Source organism: Helicoverpa armigera, chromosome 25 (genome assembly GCF_030705265.1).
Source record: "Helicoverpa armigera isolate CAAS_96S chromosome 25, ASM3070526v1, whole genome shotgun sequence".
Taxonomy (NCBI): domain Eukaryota; kingdom Metazoa; phylum Arthropoda; class Insecta; order Lepidoptera; family Noctuidae; genus Helicoverpa; species Helicoverpa armigera.
The window spans coordinates 8,761,443-8,784,085 of NC_087144.1; the positions used below are offsets into that span (position 1 = coordinate 8,761,443).

At 40.8% G+C, this 22,643-nt stretch overlaps 2 protein-coding genes across 3 annotated transcripts in view; both read right to left on the minus strand.

Moving 5' to 3' along the window:
* Nucleotides 1-6,760, minus strand: part of LOC110379511 (oxidative stress-induced growth inhibitor 1) — a 25,892-nt gene extending 19,132 nt beyond the window's left edge. The window contains exon 1 of the mRNA XM_064041326.1: nucleotides 6,620-6,760. The gene's annotated coding sequence lies outside the window, so the exon portion shown is untranslated. The remainder of the gene's footprint in view (nucleotides 1-6,619) is intronic.
* Nucleotides 3,218-22,182, minus strand: LOC135116578 (uncharacterized). 2 transcript variants are annotated; one of them, XM_064041594.1, is made up of 3 exons: nucleotides 21,912-22,182; nucleotides 8,221-9,978; nucleotides 3,218-3,774 (listed from the first exon to the last, which is right to left on the minus strand). In XM_064041594.1, the coding sequence occupies exons 2-3, from the start codon at nucleotides 8,545-8,547 to the stop codon at nucleotides 3,424-3,426; spliced, it is 678 nt and encodes a 225-aa protein (XP_063897664.1). In that variant the 5' UTR covers nucleotides 8,548-9,978; nucleotides 21,912-22,182; the 3' UTR covers nucleotides 3,218-3,423. The 2 variants fall into 2 exon arrangements, with proteins under 2 accessions (XP_063897664.1, XP_063897663.1); XM_064041593.1 differs by lacking the exons at nucleotides 8,221-9,978; nucleotides 21,912-22,182 and adding an exon at nucleotides 5,508-6,613 and having other exon boundaries at nucleotides 3,218-3,572.
* Nucleotides 22,183-22,643: the final 461 nt, after the last annotated feature.

Genomic DNA, 22,643 nt, shown 5'->3' on the forward strand with positions numbered 1-22,643 from the left:
TTCAAGATGTAAAATATTACGACACGCAATCTGTTTGTCAAAACTGTACATTTGAATGTTGTACTTATATTAGTTGATCGGCCTATTATTAACCTTTACACAGAAAATCACACCTTCATAAGTAACTTCGGAAGAAAAAAAAATATGAAAATTTTGTTTAGCCAAGGTTAAAGTAGCTCCATCTGTGGTAATCTGTGGTAAATAAAATACATCAAATTTGTCAAAGGAGCGAGGTGGTAAATGACAATAAATTACCAAACATTCTTTATAGAGGATTATTATTTCAACAGATGGAGTTGTGTATTTTCCGTAATTCACCATATTTTAACACGTAGTGTAATTTTTCGATAGACATTTCAATAGTGTTTGTCAGTTTGCCGTACCACATCAAAATCCAATTATAATTATTACCTTGATGAAAGGAAAATTAATAGTTCTCAGCCAAATTTAAAACGGTGCCATCTAAATTATTTTTTGAACATTATGTCAAAAATGATGACTTTAGTGGAACAATTAATTATCATTTAAAGTTACAGATGGAGTTCATATCAGGATTTTTTCATAAACATAGTTTAGCTTATCTTCCACTAATGTGGTGGCCTTAAAACAAATTACTTTGAGTGAGTAGTATTAAGTAGACCTTAATTATTTTTTCTGATGCAAAATATGTAAACTTAATCCTAGAAGAAAGGAGGATCTGTCTCTCGCAAGCGCTGCTAAGCGTGAGGTAGGTAGGTAATGTAGGATTCTGTAGCTTTAAAAGCAAGCCCAGATACAAAGTGCAGATAAGAAATGGGAGCTTTCTCGATTTAATACCATACACACGTAAAATGCTTTATGCGTCTGAAAACGTACAAATTGCGCGTCGCATACCAGAGACATGCCTACTTTCAACTTCTGATCGCAAATACACTGGTCACGATTACGAACAGTCTCAGTAAGACCCGAGCCAAGTCTAAAAAAACACCTTTTATATAAAACTACGTTTGATGTCATTCAATCACAAAGACAGAATTGTTTTCTGTTGCAAATCCTATCCACCTGTATCCTATCCTAATCCAGCATGCATTGCACAAAAACCATCATCCTCCGAGCCTTTTCCCAATCATGTTGGGGTCGGCTTCCAGTCTAACCGGATTCAGCTGAGTACCAGTGCTTTACAAGAAGCGACTGCCTATCTGACCTCCTCAACCCAGTTGCCCGGGCAACCCCCTTAGTTAGACTGGTGTCAGACTTACTGGCTTCTGACTACCCGTAACGACTGCCAAGGATGTTCTATGACAGCCGGGACCTACAGTTTAACGTGCCATCCGAAACACAGGCAATGGTGTCTAAGATATACTTAGAAAGTACATACAAACTTAGAAAAGTTGCATTTGTACTTGCCTGACCTGGGATCGAACCCGCGCCCTCATACTTGAGAGGTTGGTCCTTTACCCACTAGGCCACCACGATTCATTGCACAAAAACCAATGGTATCCTATTCGAGAAGTCAAAAGAGTGGACCTGCCAACGTCAGCTTCTGCGCTAAGCAAGTGTTCTTAATAGTACCATCAGAATTACATTCATCGTTGAATGAGGTGAATAAATTTTCAGAAACCACAATAACAGTAGGAGCCAAAGCATATGATCGCTTCATAGAGCTCTGATTGGCCCCAGGTGACCAAGTCAGGTCTGATTTGTTCGTTCATCAGATCTTTGAAAGCGTCTCGGTGGATACTTACTGTCGTCCTGTGTGACACAAAATATGGTATATAAACGACCTCCGCAAGAGCGAAATTTTCCCGGTGTGCGGTAGTGACGCACAGTATACAATACTTATGTTTCTTTCGATTTGCTGGCTCCACCAAGAAATGACAAATTGCAAGCGTACATTTTGAAAATCTTGGCAAAACTGCAGGTTTCAAGTACGAACACATGAAGTGGACTCTCACATATACGTACATTTTGCCTATTCGTGTACTAATGCAAACATTTCGGTGGAGTCCCGGCTTAGGCCTCCCCCACATTAGGCGTGCGCGATCCTCGGGCGTGTGAGTAGCGCGGGCGCCGCGCGTGCGTCGCGAGCGCGCTGCGTGAGCGTCGCGTTTTGCTGCCCTGCGGCATTTACCTACAGCGCGCTCGCGGCGCGCACGCGCCGCTCACCTTGACGTTTAACTGCTAAGGCGTTTAGCGGGCGGCGGGGATAGCGGGCGAATTGGTAAGAACGCAACTCGAGCGCCGCGTGCTCGCCGCGAGCGCGTCGCTTGCACTCTTCACACATGCCGCAGGGCAGCAAAACGCGACGTTCATGCAGCGTGCTCGCGACGCCCGCGCTACTCACACGCCCGAGGATCGCGCACGCCTAATGTGGGTCAGCCTTACCATAGTGAGTAAGTGCACAGAAAATCCCCGTCATACAAGTGTTTCTCCCCAGTAGTGAAACTATCCTACCCTATGCGCCTGCTGATGATGATGACTCATTTTATCATCCATCCAGCTATTCCCCAACTATGTTGGTGTTGGCTTCCAGTCACCGAATCTGTTTGAGTACCAATATTTTGCTTGGAGCGACTATCTACCTATCTTCAATCCAGTCAACTACACAAGCCGATATCCATGGTAAGACTGACAGACTTTCTGGCTTCTGATTAGTCGCAGCAGCTGCAGAAAATGTACAAATGACAGCACTAGCAGCACAAACTCAAAGCATATAGACATAGATTATAACTGTTTCCTGTGAAAATTACTTACGCACCATACGTAATAATTTTCCAAATTGGCTGACTAGATCCAGAGATATTCACAACGTCACAAACTTTATTTCTTTTGTTTAGATAAATGGCCACATCCACAACACAACCTTGATCAATGAATATATGCGACTGTTAAGTGCTAATCCTAATTATACTGTCACGTGAAAGAATGCACCTACGGGATAAGTAGTATTTTGACTATTCTATATTGCCCACGCGGACGAAGTTGCGGGCAACAGCTAGTACTTAATAAAAACAATGATTTGTATAACGTTATACAATAAGACTTATAAATATAAATTATTGACATGGTCTCGTAATAAATCGATCATAATATGCATTATAAATATTATCAAATGACTCTATTCTTTCCTTTCATACAATTTCTATACTTATTTATTTTTTCTTACGTAATGATCGCGACGATAGCTCAGTGATGTGTTGTATTAGATGACGATTCGGATGGTAAATTAAACTTGGTGGACTGTATAAAATGGTATAATAAAATAAGGGACTGTTACAATATGTTACAATATTAACGCGACGGAAAATAAGAAGTGCGTAAGCGCAGCCGTGCTCGAAGCGGTGCAACAGCTGACTGATGTGAAGGGCGCGCGGGGCAGCCGGCGCTCGTCGCTCGTGCAGTCGCCGGTGGCTCCACCCGGCGCGATGGTATTGAGTATGTGACTCAACATCCTCCCCCCGTTGAAGAGTCTTCAACAGCGACAGGTAGAGGGCAGATGGTGTTAAAGGCGCGCCGTATGACACCCTTTCGTGTATGGATGTCGGCGACCCTTGCTATGCCGTCTCTGCCAGGAAGCACCCGAGTGATGCGCCCTAGAAGCCAGAGTAAAGGCGGTAAGCTTTTGTCTTTGATGACGACGAGTGTTCCTTCCTTCAGCTCTCCCGATGACCGATGCCATTTCGTTCTCTGTTGCAGCCACACTATGTATTCCTGAGAGAAACGATTCCAAAAATGCTGCTTCAGACATTCGACGCGTCGAAACCGTTGCAGATTGGAGATGTTGGTGTTCTCGATCTGTGGATGAGGCAACATAACGAGTGAGCGTCCAATCAGGAAATGTGCTGGAGTTAACGGAGTAAGGTCTGAAGGGTCGTTGGAGAGTGGAGTTAAGGGCCTGGAGTTCAGGATGGCCTCCACTTGAATAAGACATGTTGCCATCTCTTCGAAGGTTAAATTAGTTAAACCTAGAACTCTCCTAAGGTGGTGTTTTGTAGATTTAACTGCGGACTCCCATAATCCGCCAAAGTGAGGAGTGTACGCAGGTATAAATGAGAAGTTAATGCCTGGATCAATTAAGTTTAGGTTCATGTCCTGTGAAAGTAAGTTAGCCAACTCATTGAAAGCCCCAACAAACGTTGTACCGTTGTCGGAGAAGATGTTACGTGGTTTCCCCCTGCGAGCAATAAACCGGTTTAAGGCAGCTAGGAAAGCCTCTTTTGTAAGGTCCGACACTAGTTCGAGGTGTACGGCTCTGGTAGCTAGACACACAAAAACACAGATGAAACATTTAATGAGCCTACACCCTCGTCCCTTACGGTCAGCTATCATGACAGGTCCAGCATAGTCGACGCCTGAATCCAAGAACGGAAACTCTAGGTGCAAGCGTTGCTCTGGAAGGTTTCCCATCATGGGCTGGATAGTGCTTGCCTTGATTCTACAGCATCTCACGCATTGATGTGTGACCTTTTTAGCCAAGTTCTTGCCCCCAATAGGGTAGAAGTGTTGACGTATCGTGGCAAGTAAGAGCTGAGGTCCTGGATGTAACAAACGTAAGTGAAACATATTGAACAACAACTTGCAAACAACATTAGAGCTGGACAACAAGATGGGATGCTTGACATTGTAGTCATAAAATGAGTTATGCAACCTGCCTCCGACACGAACTACATTACAGTTAGCGTCAAAGAATGGAGACAAGGAAAGCAGTTTGTTTTTAGCAGGTAGTTCTTTGCCTGCTGAGAGCAAATTGTACTCTTCAGGGAATGAGTCCTGCTGAGATAAGCGGCAAAGAATATGTAAAGAAGTGGTTAACTCTGAAGAAGTAAGTGCACCGTACGCTGATGCCTGTTTTCTGCATTTTTTACAAAATCGTAACACATGTGCAATCATGCGTTGTAATTTATTAAGATTTGAAGAATATTTAGGAAATAAAGAATTAATAAGATTTTCTGTTGAATTAATAGTGTCGATATGGTATGTTGAAATTGTTTCAGGAAGATTTAAGTCCTGATTATTTGATGTTGGAAATTTGGGCCAACAAGATGTACCTTCAAGAAGATATTGAGGTCCTGACCACCACAACGATGACGACACTAGTTTGTCCGCTCTGAGTCCACGCGAAGCGAGGTCTGCGGGGTTTGAAAGTGAAGGAACGTAGAGCCATGGCCTTCCCGCAGTAGCTTCCTGTATCTCGGTAACTCTATGTCGAACAAAGGTCTTTAGCTGTGTTGGTGATGCAGACAACCAGCCTAACACAATGGTAGAGTCGCACCAGAAGTATACCTCGTTAAAGTCCAATGTTAGTGATTGACGGACCTTAAGGTAGAGACGTGATCCCAATAATGCTGCACAGAGTTCGAGGCGGGGAATGGTCGTAGATTTAACTGGGGCAACCTTGCTTTTGGCTGTGAGAAGATGGACGTGAACCTTGCCGTTATTGAGTTCACTGCGTACATATATACACACGCCGTATGCCTTTTCCGAGGCATCAGTAAAGACATGCAACTGTAATGATACTACTGACTCACAAGTGACCCAGCGGGGTATGTTCAGTTCATTCAGACGAGGAAGGGTGTGTAGGAAGTCACTCCAAACATGCTGAATCTCTTCAGGAACGGGTTCATCCCAAGAGCAACCTGTAAGCCACAAATTCTGCATTAGAATCTTAGCCTCTACTATGCAGGGAACCACTAAGCCGATCGGGTCAAATATTTGGGAAATTGTGGACAAAATCTGACGTTTCGTAGTACTATTACTGGGAGTGACGCTAATAGAAAAAGAAAATGTGTCCGTAGAGCACCTCCAGTGTAGACCTAGAGTCTTCGACGTTTCATTTTCACTAAGAGTGACGAAATCTGAACCGACTCTATCCTCACAGATGGCCTTTAGTACATCAGGTGAATTGGATTGCCATTTACGTAAGTTATACTTACCAGACTTAAGGACTTCAATAACATGTCGACACTTGTCTATCGTTTCCTTAATAGATGAGTTTCCAGAGAGGTAATCGTCAACATAGAAGTCATGCTCTATGGTAGAGCGCGTTGATGGATCATCACACTCTCGAGCAAGCTGCATGAGACATCTAGTTGCTAGGAATGGGGCAGAAGCAGTGCCATACGTCACTGTATTTAGAGTGTAGGTTTTTAAGGGATGTGTCGGTTCTGCTCTCCATAATATCTTTTGTAGAGGTTTATGAATGTCGTTTACGATAGTAACTCTATACATCTTCTCGATGTCTGCTCTTACGACTATCATATGTTGGCGAAACCTCAGCAATATGGATAGAAGGTCATCTTGAAGAGTAGACCCAACCATTTGAATGTCATTAAAAGACTTACCTGATGTAGTACGAGCTGAAGCATCAAAGACAACTCTAAGCTTGGTTGTAGACTTTGACTCGTTCAATACTCCATGATGAGGCAAGTAATTAGAGTAAGAAGACGTAGTGTTAAGGTGACTGTTATATTCAGACATATGGCCTAACTCTATATACTCGGTCATGAAGCTGACATAAAGTTGTTTTAAGTAAGCGTCTTTGGCCAGACGACGTTCAAGTGAAAGAAAGCGACGCTTGGCCATTGAATATGAGTCACCTAACACGTCAGGCGATTCTTTAAGAGGAATTGTAACAACAAACCGTCCATCCGCATCGCGATAGGTGGTCTCTACGAAAATGTCTTCGCAGGATCGCTCCTCGCATGTCTGTTTGTGTTGTGGATGTACTGAATCCAGCTCCCAAAAACGATTCAAACCCAGCCGTAAATCGTCTGTAAGAGTAAAGAAGTGTGAGGAAATGAATGATTAGGCTGCTGTACAACGCCTGTTACTATCCAGCCTAATTTTGAGTCTACTAAGGTAGGCATGTTTTCCCTAGCGGAATGCGATTCATGCCTATGATACCCCAAAATACTTCCGCTCCGACAAGGATGTCGATGGAAGACGGAGTATAAAAGTTAGGGTCGGCAAGAACTATATTGCTAGGTAAACAAATGTTATCTGTATGAATAAAAGTATTAGGTACAGAAGAAGAAACTTGTGATATGACATAGCAATCCAACTCTATCTCAAACTCACTATGGCCTGCCTTAATTAAAATTATACAGCCACGTGAGCATATCGAAGACTGGTCATTTATGCCTTTTACATTAGATGTAATGGGATAAGAATGGATACGTAGCTTGCGGCAGAAGTCTTCAGTTACGAAGTTCGCAGTGCTTCCGTTGTCCAACAACAGTCTGGCATCATGGAGGTTGCCTTCAGCGTCGGACACCTTCACGACCGCTGTGGACAGTAATACAACCTTTGCAGTATTTAGGTGATTCGCAGAAAGAACTATGTTTTGTGTGCGAGGAGATTCTTTATCAGTGTGCAGCAAAGTATTATGTTTTTCAGGACAATATTTACAATGACTTAACTTGCATGTTTGTGCGTGATGACCTGGTCGAAGACAATTGAGACAAACTTTTGAAGCGTGAGCTTTCTTGATCCTATCCTGAACAGGTAAAGCTCTAAATTGGTCGCACTGAAAAATGAAGTGCTTTTCCTTACACATGGGACAAGATAATAGTTTTAAGTTTGAAGAATCGCATGTTAATGCAAAAGATTTTGACCTATGATAACTGTCAGCAGTGCCTTCAGACCTAGATTTTAAAGGTCTAGACTCTTCTAGTGTCTCCAATAAGTCAGCTCTATTGCTGATGAAATTAATGAAAATGTCTAACGTTGGAGGGTCAGACAACGAATTCCTGTGCTCTTCCCATTCACGATTCGTCACCTGATCAAGCCTACTGGTCATGATGTAGATAATAAGAGTGTCCCAATACTGTACAGGCTGACCAAGAGTGGACAAAGCTCTTAAATTTTGTTAACTGTATCAACTAAATGACGTAATGCCTTACTTGATTCTCTGCTGATGCTGTTTACATTAAAATGGCTTGAACATGATTATTAACAAGCAGTCTCTTATTGTCATACCTTGAGCAGAGCAACTTCCAAGCGGCGTCATAATTATCTGACCTAAAGTCTAAATTGTCAATAATGAGAGAGGCACTGCCTTTTAAAGAAGCACGAAGATAATGCAGTTTGTTTATTTTGTCTATGCTCTCATTATTATGTATGATGGAAATAAATGTGTCCCTAAATTCTAGCCAGTCATGATAGCTGCCAGAAAACTTAGGTAAATCAATTTTGGGTAGACGAACTGATGTGTGTTTGTGTGTGAGAAGTACCAGATACAACCTCAGACGCGGAATCCGCCGACAACTCCCGGCGAGCGTTGCCGACCAGCTGACGCGCAGAAGCAAGCAGCGCGTAGTACAAGTTCTCGAATTCCTCGCGTTCCGCATATTGCTCACTGGGTTCCTCCACTGCTTCTTCCAGGCTGATCTGTAACGTGTCATATTTCTCATATGAATTTTCGAACGCAATTAACCGTTGTTCAAGTTCAATGAGCTGAGTCTCACTTAACTTTTCGCAAGACTTGACTACATTTAAATAATTTGTGAACTGCGTAAGCTTAGCCTTAAGCGCAGCTCGCTTTTTAATAAGCGTTTTAATGTCAGACATATTTAGTTACTATTTAATAAAGCTACAACAGTAATCTAACTTCTATTTAAATGCCTGATGAAAATTTTAAACAAACATTCAAAGCGAGATTTGCTATTAAAATATGTCCAGGCGCTTAACTGTCGCAAAGAGCCTATTAAAAAAGTAAAGGCAATATGTTGCTTAATGCAAAAAGCCTAGCAAAAAAGTAGTAGCAATACGCTGCGGAAATAATTATTTGACTAAATTGCAGAGGCGTGTTTTGCTATGAAAATTTTTCAAGGAGCTTAAATGTGCATTAAATTGCTTTGTCACTCTAAACACAAATTGACATGTTAAAACACAGTAAAAATAATTTAAATTGCATAAATGATAAATGTAAATGAATACAATGAACACTAAAGGTGATCCAAACTAAGCACTAATGAGATATGGAATGATGACGCAAGATGTAACAGTCTAAATTCAATGCGGGTGGAAGAAAAAAAAAAAAATTGTTTTGAAAGATGATTTGCACTAATTCTAATGCGAAGAAATTAAAGCAATATGGGAATGAAATTAAGGAAGTATGATTACTATGATAATAATTAATATGAAAATGTGAATAAGGAATAATAAATTGGAACGATCTCACGGTTTTGTTGACGCAAACCACTTATGTTGATTGTGACGAGGAGATTCTTCACGTTTCTCGATGCACGACGACAATCTTGAGAAGTAATTTGCAAACGCTGAGTTGATGCAGTCCCAATTATTGTTCGTCCGTTGACTTGACGTCGGCTAAGACGGTTTAAATGAAACCGTGCCGGTAATCTCAATGTACCAAAATGCGAACGAATATGTAGCACCACACACGATGAATTATGCGATGCTGGCACGATGTATGAAGACCCTCAAGACCCTCGCTCGACGACCTCCTTTTGCGCCGCCCGTTGGTGGAACTTGATAAAGACGGCTGCCGTAGCCGTATCGACGTTCACGAAGACCCAAATGCAGACGATGACACGCAAAAATGATGATCTTCCGCGAAGCTTGAAGGCGAAGACGAAGTTCTTTGTTCTCCAACCGATGAACCGTTGGCTTTTTGAATTTGGAAAATTCCGTTTTGGTTTCAACTTCACGGGAGAAGGACCAATGATCGCGACGATAGCTCAGTGATGTGTTGTATTAGATGACGATTCGGATGGTAAATTAAACTTGGTGGACTGTATAAAATGGTATAATAAAATAAGGGACTGTTACAATATGTTACAATATTAACGCGACGGAAAATAAGAAGTGCGTAAGCGCAGCCGTGCTCGAAGCGGTGCAACAGCTGACTGATGTGAAGGGCGCGCGGGGCAGCCGGCGCTCGTCGCTCGTGCAGTCGCCGGTGGCTCCACCCGGCGCGATGGTATTGAGTATGTGACTCAACACGTAAGTCGAAGCAAATCATTGTCTAGTTTTGTGGACCTATAAAATATGATGTGCTTTTGTTTGTTCTAATAAATAAATAATAAAACAAATTGAACAATGGTACAATAAAAAACTCAACTAGAGTACTGGAAAAAACCTAGAATTTTCGAATGACAAGTTTCATTGATCTTACTGAACTGTAGAGAGCATACTTAACTTTTAAAAAAAAATATCTATTATCTCTATTAACTATTAGCAAATTTTCGCGGTTTCACCAGTATCCTAGTGGAACAACTTCCCGCATCCGGACATAAAATATAGCCTGCATCACCCTTTGATAGCGTAGCTTCGTCATCCCAGCAAAAACACATAGGAAGTGGTGAAGGGTGGGCGCTTTTGGGGGCTGTCTTATGTAATTATGAGTATTTTTTGACGTTTTAAAAGTGCTGCAAAAAGTTTGAATTTGCTTTCAACAGTGAAAGATTTGTTCAAATCGGTGCAGTAATTCGGTGCGTCATTGTTATACGAGTTTAGATATAATGTGGAAATATTCAATAACTCTTGTTAAATCAACACCCATTCATGGACCACACAGAGTACGTACTCAAGTTGGAACTTTGTACACGCATAAATTATCTAACGATTAATTGCTACAGTCGTGAATGATAAGCCGGTGTAGCCTGATAACGGGGTGAGGCCCCCCTCGATTCCTTATCAGACTAGAGAGAATAATTACTTGTGCATGTGTAAAGAGTCTGAGGTTTTATTCGTCGTTTGCTAAGATTGATAAAGTAGGTTGGAACTCATTTTTGGAAGATAGAAGACCTTTTCTTGATTAACGCTCATTCCTCCGCGTGAGAGGAGGCCTGTGCCTAGCAGTGGGACGATAAAAAGGTTGTACTTAACTAGAAGACGAAGAACGCCAGAAAATATGAACGAGTCTGTAAAAGTTAGCTGTTTGGCAATAACAAATTAAGATTCCCAGATTAATTTTGGGCATACTGAAGGTGTAGTAACTATTTAATGATTTGTGCCGAAGGTACAAAATAATGAAGTAGGTTTTCTCATCATTATAATCGCAGATAAAATCAGATACTGAATTTGGTAAACACAAAACCTAAGCATTACACAGCACTAATTAAATACCTCCACATGACTCAAAAGTAAATAAATAAGCATTATTATCAAAGTCCCGCTAACTTCTGTTAAGATAAACTTTTATCTTGATAATGTTAATGTAATCAAATAACATGATAACGTGATATACTATCTTAAGACAATAAGGTTGTATCATGGTGACATCACTATTTTCGTCACTATCATACTGTGATATCAGACTTGGTTTATTATGTCAGTCATATTTTTGATATGATGCTAATAGATTTCGATGTAGTTCTAGAAAATAGATAAATAGCTGATATTAGGATTAAAATACTCATAAATGCATGTAGCGCTCATAAAAAAAAAAAACGGTTTCCACATTCTATAGTAAGTATAAGTCACCTTTATTTATTTACGACATTTTAATAAATAGATGGCTTTTTCGATTTTTGAACTCCACCATTTATCAAGAAAAACACTCACCAATAAACCGCTAGGGCGGTAAGTATTATCATTCCCATGACATAATCATAACAAAATAAAAGAATACGGTAGTTTCCAACGAGTCAAATTCATTACTTTTATTTAACTGTCAAAAACTGTCACTTTCTTTGCAATATGTATGTAAGCGCAACATATGACGTCACAGATTTTTCACATCAAACTGGATTCTTATTTAGCTTATATTATCAATAAAAAAATTTAATCAATTATTCCATCAAAACGATAAATGGAAGTGACATTATTTTTAGATGCTTCACTAAATGAATATGACAACGTAATTTATTTTTGACCTAGTCATCCACCCAATTATGTCACTCACACAAACAAACGAACGGGATAGGCTCGGGAGATGACATAAACAAACAAATGTGTCACGTCTACCTTCATCGTTACGTGGTCCATTACTATCAAAATAATCTTAGTTTGTAATACCAATCGTCGATATTCATCAGAGCCAAGGTGATTTTATGATGAGAAGATGTCGAGTATACCCATTATTGATGCTTTTAATCCATTGGTAGAAAAAAACGGGTAAAAATAAAGACACCGTCCAATGCAGTCAATATTAAAGAACCTCATATTCGAATAGGTACCTTTCGCCATTTTAGGACAATAGCTATGACATGATTCATGATCCCTTTCTATACATGCTACATCAGATTGAAGCTAGAAGCTCTTTCTAAGTACGGACAGGCTCGCGGGTTTCTCCAAGCATTGTGGTTTGAAGGAAAACGTGTCTATCCACTTTTAGGTCCCTTATTTTCTTAGAAATATTTTTTTCAGTGAAGGTATCATATTGATAATTGTAGATGTCAAGCATAAAATCTATGTTGAGCTAGCGTGGTTACCATTGCTGGGAACAGTTCCTATCAGGACTGCTGCAGTGGTAAAAAGGTCGTATATGACGATGGTGAGAAATCAAACTGTTCTTAGTCTTGTAACTGGCGCCACAGTAAGGAATGAAAATAAAAAACTGCAAGCTATTAGCGTTGGCAGTATATTTAGGACGGACACGCGGATACACCACTACTTGGCAAGTGTTCAGTCGAATAAGATATTATTAGTATGTTTGACTTAATTCTTTTTCTTGCATTTCGGCCTAGACCGATGTTAGACTTGTTTCTTTAGACTCATCTACCCAGCCTGGTTCCAACTTTCTTGGGTTTGGCCAACATTCTAACCAGAGTACTAGTGTTTTCTATTGAGCGACTACCATCTGGTCTCTACAAAAAATTAGCCCAATTTAGGCAATCCGAAACCCCGAGGTAAGTTAGAAAAAAAATATGACATAAATATACACCTATTTAACGAAAGGTAAAAACTAAACATATTTGAGAAACTAATTGATGTTAAGTGACTTAACCTACGCAACTTTATTTTGTAGCAGCAATGCAGGTAATGTTGAAATGAAACAGCGATGATGGTGTAAAGTATAAAGTATAGTATATATTCATTAAATGTAAATACAGAACGAGCTTAAGTATAAAATCACAGGGGCCGAAGTAGTGCTAACGCTCAGGCGAGAGCGTCGCGCGATCGTCCAATAAGAACGTTCTGATAAGACTCTGTGAGTACCTAAAAGAAACGAGACAGATGCGCGCGCGAGCGAGATAGCACACACGTAAATATAACGCGTTCGGCGCGAGCGGTCTTCAGTCCCATGTTGTGGGAGGTGCAGCGAAGCGTACCTCACAGTACTCCCCCCTTAGCGAAGCGTACGTTTGGCTTGCATACTCTGCCAGTCCTGGTGATGTAGGGTTGCTGTGAAGGTACAGGATCCACGATGCTCGGCGTACAACTTGCTGTATTCGTAGGACACGTAGTGTCTGGCTCTTCATTGCAGATGTATGCCGGTTTCAGTCTATCCAGCGATACAACTGTCTCTCGATTCGGTAGCTGAATCTTGAAGAATTTTTCATGTTTCTGTAGCACAGGATACGGTCCATCGTATGGTGGAGTCAGCGGCGCTCGAACGGTATCGTTTCTCACAAAGACGTGTGTGCACGTACCGAGGTCCTTATGTATGAAAGGACTGGCTGTTGTTCTTGCGGTAGTGCACGAAGGTGAGAGTGACGTCATCGTTTGTGTGAGGCAGCGTACGTAATCTTCGTCCGACATGTTAGTTGTAATAGTCGGCGCGAAGAAATCCGATGGCACACGTAGCGTCGAACCGTAGGTCATTAGCGCGGGACTTAGGTTGTTATCTTCACGCAGCGCTGTTCGGAGGCCAAGTAGTACGGTGGGAAGTTCGTCACTCCAGTTCGTAGTTGCGCCTCTAGCCATTAACGCAGCTTTTAACGTACGATGCCAGCGCTCTATTTGACCATTTGACTGCGGATGGTATGCAGTTGTACGTATGCGTGTAATGCCGAGTTTCTTCATTAGCGCGCTGAACAACGACGACTCAAACTGCCTGCCTTGATCGGTTGATATACGTAGTGGGCAGCCGAATCTAGCAATCCAGTTTTCATATAGCGCTTTTGCGACGATCTCAGCTGTTATTTCGCGCACTGGTACAGCTTCTGGCCATTTTGTGAATCTGTCCATGATAGTAACACAATATCGATAATCGTAAGATAGTCGAAGTGGGCCGACTATATCGATATGTATGTGTTCGAAGCGTTGCGATGGCGGGAAACTTCCTAGCGGCGTGACGACGTGTCGATGTACTTTTGCTCGCTGACAGCCGACGCAGTTTCTTGTCCACGTTGTTACATCTTTGTTCATAGATGACCAGAAGAACTTTGATGTCACTTGCTTCCTAGTCGCCTTGATACCAGAGTGGCAGAGATCATGTTGCGCTTTGAATGCAGCAAAACGATGTGCCGGTGGTAAGTATGGGCGAAGCGTGGATGTTGACATCTCGCACGTGATTGGTCGTTGCGTGCCAGGCAAAGTAACTGAGATGAATTTTAAGTTCGGCTGCAGCTTCAGTTGTTTCAGTTCGTCGTCTTGATCTTGATCACGTGATAACTTGTCGTAGTCGATGTTTGACGGGCATTGTATTTCGTCAATACGAGACAAGGCGTCAGCGACTGCGTTTTCTTCTCCCTTTACGTATACGATGTTCTTGACGAATTGACTGATAAAGTGGAGTTGTCGCTCACGTCGCTGAGTGTCGCTGCTACTTTGCGGCCTTGAAAGCGCATAAGACAGCGGTTTGTGATCAGTGTAGACAGTGACGTCACAGCCCTCGATGAGTCTTCGGAAATGTTTCACAGCCGCGTAGATCGCTAGTAGTTCGCGATCATACGTGCTGTATCGAGATTGCGTAGCACTCAATGATTTGGAAAAGAATGCTAGCGGTTTCCAGGCTGCGTTGTCACGTTGTTGTAGCACCGCTCCAATGCCGTGGTCAGAAGCGTCCGTCATGATGCAGAGTGGGGTGCCGGCGATAGGGTGCGATAGTGTTGCACATTCCAGTATGCTTTGGCGGCATTTTTGAAATGCTTGTTCGGCGGCCGGCGTCCACGTGATAGGCGTTTTGTCATTTTTTTTCCCATTGTGCAGATATTTGTTGAGTTCACTTTGCATGTCGGCTTGATTTGGTAAACAATCTCTGTAGAAGTTTAGCATGCCCAGGAAACGACGAAGCTCGATGATAGTTTTAGGTTGAGGATAACTGGATATGACTTTTATCCGTTCTTCAGTTGGTTTTATGCCGTCCGCTGTTACTTCATAGCCGAGAAAGTTGATTTTTGTCTGTGCAAATTCACATTTGTTTACGTTGAGTGATACGCCGTATTGGTTCAGGCGGTCAAGAACTCGATGCAGTAATTCCTTGTGTTCTTGTTCGTTGTCTGAATACAACAAGATATCGTCGATGTATGAGAAACAGCCTTCGATGCCGCGCAGTACCTCGTGCATGAATCGTTGGAAAGTTTGACTAGCGTTACGTAGGCCAAACGGCATGCAGGTGAATTCAAATAACCCGAAGGGTGTGATGATTGCCGTTTTCTGTGCGTCTTCTTTGTTTATTGGTATTTTGTAGTAGGCCATTTTCATGTCGAGTTTTGAAAAGATCTTCTTATTGTGTAGTTGATAGGTGAAGTCTTGTATGCGCGGAATCGGGTATTTATCGGGTAGCGTGACTGAATTTAGACGCCTGTAGTCGCCGCACACTCGTAGACTGCCATCTTTCTTCTTAACCACATGAAGTGGGCTGGCCCATGGGCTCTTGGAAGGTTGACATATGCCCATTTCCATCATGCGCTCAAATTCGTCCTTAGCCGCTTTGTATTTGTCGGGCGGTAGGGGGCGAGCACGGGCGAAGACAGGTTGTCCCGTAGTCTCGATGTGATGCACGACGTTGTGTTTAGCGGGCGTTTTCAAGGACATAGGTCGCAGTAGATCTGGATACTGCTTGAGTATGTTTTGATATGTCTGCTTGTTGCTAAGTACGTAAACGGCTTGTTGCATCGACGAGATTTCTACGGCGTTTATCGAGAGTTGTGTCACCTTGTCGATTAGCTTCTTTTGATGCAAGTCGACGAGGAGTTTGAAGTGGCGAAGGAAGTCAGCTCCGAGTATTGATGTTTTGACATCTGCGACTACAAATGACCATCGAAATCGTCTTCTGAGGCCTAGGTCGATTTGTAGTTCTTTCTCGCCGTAGGTATTGATTGGTGAACTGTTCGCGGCGTATAGTTTGTATGAAGTTGGCGAACATTTCTTCTTATGTATCGGGGTGGCGGCAAGGACAGAGATATCCGCACCGGTGTCAACGAGGAAACGGTGATTCGTGTTGCGATCGAAGACACATAGGCGGTTACTTGCCGTAGTTACACCGACGTCCGCCACGGTCGGTGCCTCTTCTAGTTTTCCGACTTCTTTTGGTTTCGCCTAGCGCACGGTGACACGCAGCGTCTTGCCTGATCTCCGAATCGGTAGTGGTAGTAGCATACTCGATTGGGATCGTGTTGATGCCTTGCAGTGGACTTTGATCTTGAGCGGGAGCGCTGATGACGGCGATGGCTTGGTCTTCCACGGCTGCGTAGTTCGGAGATTTCGAGCGTCAGATTCTCAAGTTGTTTTGAGAGCACTTGTATCTGCGCGGACATGATTTGTTGGTTGACTGCCGCGGAATCTGGTTGAGATGAAGAGACAGCTGCGATATTTGCCGACTCGGAATACTCCATCATTTTGTCTGCCATTGCCGCGAGCATATCGAGTGATGAATCTGTGTTCACAGACAGCACAACTCGCATTTGCGCCGGAAGGTGGTTCATCCACTCTATCTTGATGCCATCTTCGGTGATCATGTTGCCGCCGAGTTCGCGCATACGTCGTAGCAACTGAGACGGTTTTTGATTGCCAAGCTCCAATCCGCTGATGAGGTTCTTGAAGTTTTTCACCTCGGACTGCTCGTACACGGAGAGAAGGCGTTGTTTGATGGCCTCGTACTTCTTAGTTTCTGGCGGCTTGATCACGATGTCTGTAACATGTTGAAGGTCGGTCGGTTGTAGTTGGCCCAGGACGTAACGGTCTTTGTTTTCGTCACTGGTCTTCTGCGGCTCGACGACGGCTTCGAATTGGATGAACCACATGCGTGGATATTCACGCCAGAAGGGAAGGAGACGCGACTGCACAGAGATGACAGCGAGGTCTGTAGGCTCGCTAACTTCTTGCTTGTGTTCCATCATTTTTCTCTCGGGGTCACCAAAATGTAGCAGCAATGCAGGTAATGTTGAAATGAAACAGCGATGATGGTGTAAAGTATAAAGTATAGTATATATTCATTAAATGTAAATACAGAACGAGCTTAAGTATAAAATCACAGGGGCCGAAGTAGTGCTAACGCTCAGGCGAGAGCGTCGCGCGATCGTCCAATAAGAACGTTCTGATAAGACTCTGTGAGTACCTAAAAGAAACGAGACAGATGCGCGCGCGAGCGAGATAGCACACACGTAAATATAACGCGTTCGGCGCGAGCGGTCTTCAGTCCCATGTTGTGGGAGGTGCAGCGAAGCGTACCTCACAATTTAAAGCACGTATCCATGCCAAAATTTTACTGAAAATACTTCCTTGTCTCAGCGACGTTACAACTATGAAGACAAATATACTCGACGAGATGTTTTTTTTTTAAACCAGGAAATGAGTAATAATGGCCTATTATTGCGAACATGAATTAAAGCAGAAGCCCTTGAGAATCGATCTATTTTAGTTAATTCACGAATTTGTACCTACGTCATCGGAAAACTTACGAACATAAATAATGTAAATTAGCACAGGTGTCCAAAATTAATTATAATAAAATAAACAAGATGTTACAAAAAATAAACAAGTTCAGTTTCGCGGGAAATATCCAGAGACAATTTTTATTTTCCTTAAAGCAGCCTTGCTCTTACCAAGTAGGTTGCCTAAACCATAAACCACAATGAAGAAAAAAAAATGTTTGCGTTACAATAAATAAGTTGATCGTATTAGTAAAATGTATGAATAGAATAGGCAAATGATTAATGTATATAACAATATAAGTGATGTTAGCCTCAAGGAAATCAAAGGGTTATGAGACCATCTTCTGTGGTTTTCCCTTCTGCATACATGACTTTTTCCTCTTTCCCGCCTTTCTAGAAACTTAGGATTTCTTTAGTAACATTTAAGACCGCGTGTGGAAATATCCTTATAGTTAAAAGTGAGCTAACTAGCAGTTATATAGAGGCACAAATGTTTTTTTCCTGTTTCTATCTTTCCTTCTTATTACTCATATTCAATAACCTATTCATAGGAGTATCTTACAACCTTTCTTAATTGGTAAAAAAGTATTAATAGAGAAATCAGTGCGTCCACATTTTTTTAAGAAAGCGCAGAATATAATTTTCAGCAAAAAACGTACCCAATTTACCGCTACACAGGAACATTTGAAATTCCAATTTGACACAAAGAATATAAATGGGTTAATCTGAAAGATACGTCGCACCCACTTATGCGCCCGCGCCGATTACAACATAATATAACACTTTATATTCTGGACATTGGAATAATTGAATCATATTGATATCTTTACTGTGTATTGATAAAGAGGACACTTTTGTATGTTTATTTGTACCTAAAAGACTACAAAAACGTCTAAAACAATTTGGAAAATTCTTTCACTGTTGGAAAGCTACACTCTTCCCGAGTAACATAGGCTAAATTTTTTCTCGGTACGGGAAGTAATTCCGCGAACTCGAGTGAAGCCGCGGGAAAACCACTAGTGTATACCTAATAAACGCGAAAGTTTCTATTTATTTTTGATTTTTGCTCCTCTTGCGGTAAGTAGTTCTCTCGGAACGCGGGTGAAACCGCTGGCAGAACATACGTATTTCATATCACAAGATTATGTATGCTTGTATCAACGAAGCGACAAACTCGTTGGTTTTCCGGTGGTTTACCGCTATCAAGTTATCAATTAATTTTAACTGCATTTCCGAGAAAGTTATCTACGAAAATGGGTTAGTAGGTTTCGTTAAGTTTGTAGAAAATGAAAGTTGGTATAATGTATTAAAAACTAATGCATTCATCGTGCAGTTGGTAAGTATATTTGGCCTCTGTGCATTGTGGGATATAGATTCACTAAGATAGAGTGTGTAATTAATATGCCTCTTTATTTTTACAACAGCATCTCCAGCATCAAGTTCTCGCGTATTTTCTGGTTAGACGATAACCCATATTTTAATTCAGAATCCATCAACGGAGAAAAAAGATCCACAAATCTTCAAAAAGCCAATTCTATCAATATCAGTTTTAAGATAGGATTTCAAGAACATATCAGCATTCCAAATCCAACTGAGCAATCATTAGTTTTTGTGGGATCTTCCATCAATCTTCACAAGCTTTCGTCTTTACAATTTATATAGAATTCGGTATCTAATTATATCTACAAATAGTCTAAGGTTGTGTTATGTTTGTCTGTACACAAATATCTCCGACCCTACCGAACCGAATTTAAAAATTCTTTCACTGTTTTGAAGCTACACTATCCCCAAGTGACATAGGCTATATTATATCCGGGTCATCATCATCTGCCTTGCTTTTTCCCAACTATGTTTGGGTCGGCTTCCAGTCTTACTGAATTCAGGTGAGTACTAGTGTTTTACAAGGAGCGTCTGGTCTATCTGACCTGCTCAATCCAGGGACCCGGACAACACGGTACCCCTAGGTAAGACTGGACATTTTGTCCGGGTACCTATGGGAATAAAATTCCGAGTCGCGGGCAAAACCAGGGAAACCATCTAGTGTGATGTTATACAGCAATCTTTAGACAGTGCTCAGACTCGGTTCAAGGATGGCCTGGTTCTGGCACTTAGCCAGGAGATTACATCTCTTATTATTATTTATCTGCAGCTTAATATTCGTTGGGAACAGTTATTTCCACTATGAGTCACTGTTTTTTTGGAAAATTGTCGTCGGGAATAATATGTTTCTTACTGGAATTTTTAGTGCAGATCCAGACAGGTTTTGTGTAGTCGGTAATAAACAATATTGCTACAATTATTAATTATGGAGGATGAATAATAGCCAGTTTCTGAGGATCTTTATCTGTATAGCCGGTAAGGTGGAAATATAGAATGTAAACAAACAGTTAAGAAAGTGGGTATTGCACAACTTTGGCTAATACTTGAGGAAACCCCAGTGAATGACGTTGCATTAAAATGTATATTGACATAACAACTAAGCCTAATTTCCTATACATTTTTGAAGTTGCGATGAAATAACTTTTAGAAGGAAGCATTCTTCCCCGAATTTTTTTATTGAAAGGTCAATTGAGATTGAATTTTATAGGAAAGTCAATTGAGATCAAAGCTACATATTATCTAGCTTAAAATATAGAGTAAATAATGCAGTAGCAATCTTAAACCTTACTTATAATTATTAGCATGAATCTCACAAAGTAACTTTGGTATGAATACTAATTAGATTTATTTACATTGATGATTTATCTCCAGGTTCGGTATTGTTGCATAACTGAATGACTTGGAGTTTTTTCTTCTACGCCGCACTTTTTTAAAAGGCTTCTTGTTTCGCATAAGTAGGTACCCAATATTTTTTTCGGTTCATAGATATTTATCATAATAATACAGTAAGAATGCAATAATTTATTCGAACTTATCAAAGTTTTAGTTTATTAATCGTGATAATTCCGACATTTCCGAAATTAAAAAACTTCTGTCCGCAAGTTCGAACGCATTTACGGTTTTTAAAAGAAAGTTTGTATTTTTTAGTACCTAATAAATTAACAGTAATATTTATACAATCCTTGTGCATAAAAAAGGTTTTCTTTATTCATTGGACAAGAGGAAAGCACTATGTAATAAGTTTTTTATATTTATAGTACGGTATAGTATTTTTTTTGGATAGTGACAAAGTTTTTTTTTTTACTTTTTATTTCAGCATGTTCTTATCCAAAAGGTCTTTGACTCTGCTTACGTCAGGCGCGTAACCGGCTTGAATATACATAATTTAATTATTTTAATGTATGCTACGGTATATCTATTGCATTAACAATGTAAATAAATTAATTGCCTCAATGTCGCCAATAAATTATCACGCTTGACATTTTATTTAGAAAAATCTAGAATACCCATAATATAAGTACTATTAACATATTCGACGAAATATGTAAAATTATTAAAAAAAAACTGACCAAATTAAAATAATTTGCCAAGTCAATATTTTAACAGCAATACACAATACAAGGTTATTTTCAACTGCATTTATTTCGTTACTTTTTATTTTATTCTTTACTAAATCTATTTTAAACAAAATCTTTTGAGTGTATTTTATTTTTCATAAAAACCACGACGAAATATAAGCATGTGAGCGAACCGAAAGTTTTAGTTTGGATAGGAAATTATCATCATCCTCCGAGCCTTTTTCCCAAACTATGTTGGGGTCGGCTTCCAGTCTAACCGGATGTAGCTGAGTACCAGTGCTTTACAAGGAGCGACTGCCCTGCCTGACCTCCTCAACCCAGTTACCCGGGCAACCCAATACCCCTTGATTAGACTGGTGTCAGACTTACTGGCTTCTGACTACCCGTAACGACTGCCAAGGATGTTCAATGACAGCCGGGACCTACAGTTTAACGTGCCATCCGAAACACAGTCATTGGTGTCTAAGATATACTTAGAAAGTACATACAAACTTAGAAAAGTTGCATTGGTACTTGCCTGATCTGGGATCGAACCCGCGCCCTCATACTCGAGAGGTTGGTTCTTTGCCCACTAGGCCACCACGACTTTTTTTTTTTTTTTTTTTTTGGATAGGAAATTATAATTTTCAAAAAAATAAATAAATAGCAGAACACTTAAAATTTTGGCCACATCATAATTACGATAAATGATTGCACAACGAGATTACACTATAATTTTAATTGTAATATATAATATAAAAAATATACATACCAAAACTCACAAATAAACCAAAACAAAACACGCACACAACACTAGAACAATTTATCGAACGATAATTTCAACAATTTATATATCGCGATAATACCGCTAGAACGATTCAGTTCAACACGTGCGCTCTCGCTCGCGGTTCGAAGGCGACTGAAAATATACTGACAACTGACATTGATATTTGATTCAATACTACAGCCGGTTTACAGTGAACACACGTGTTTTGCACACTTTCATGACTCGTCAGGTGTGGGAAAACACTACTAAATGAATAGTCATTATACCTACCTTTTTTCTGATGACCTTTCCCGATGTGGCTGCATAAGGGAGTGTCAGACTCTTATTAACTAAAACCCATCAGGTTCCTTCTTAAGCCCTTTATGCACCAGAGCCGCGGCAACTCTTTCGAACAATCCTGCAGCCCTGGCAGTCATTATACCTGATGTTACCACCTCATTAGCAAAATATGTAGGAAGTACTTAAAATGTAATTAGACTTTTTGAGATCTTTGGTTGAATGAACTTATCTAAGCGCTACTATTGACATAGGAGTATTGAGTACATATTTATTATGTTAGTAAATTATACTCATGTTTACAATATACTCGTAGTTCTAGTATTTATTATCGTCTATCGTGTGGGGGCAGTGCGATATAGTGTCTGTATCTAATTGTGGAAAAATGTACAGGGTGGTTTTCAATCTTTATCCAAATTGACCCATAACAATAATTCTAGG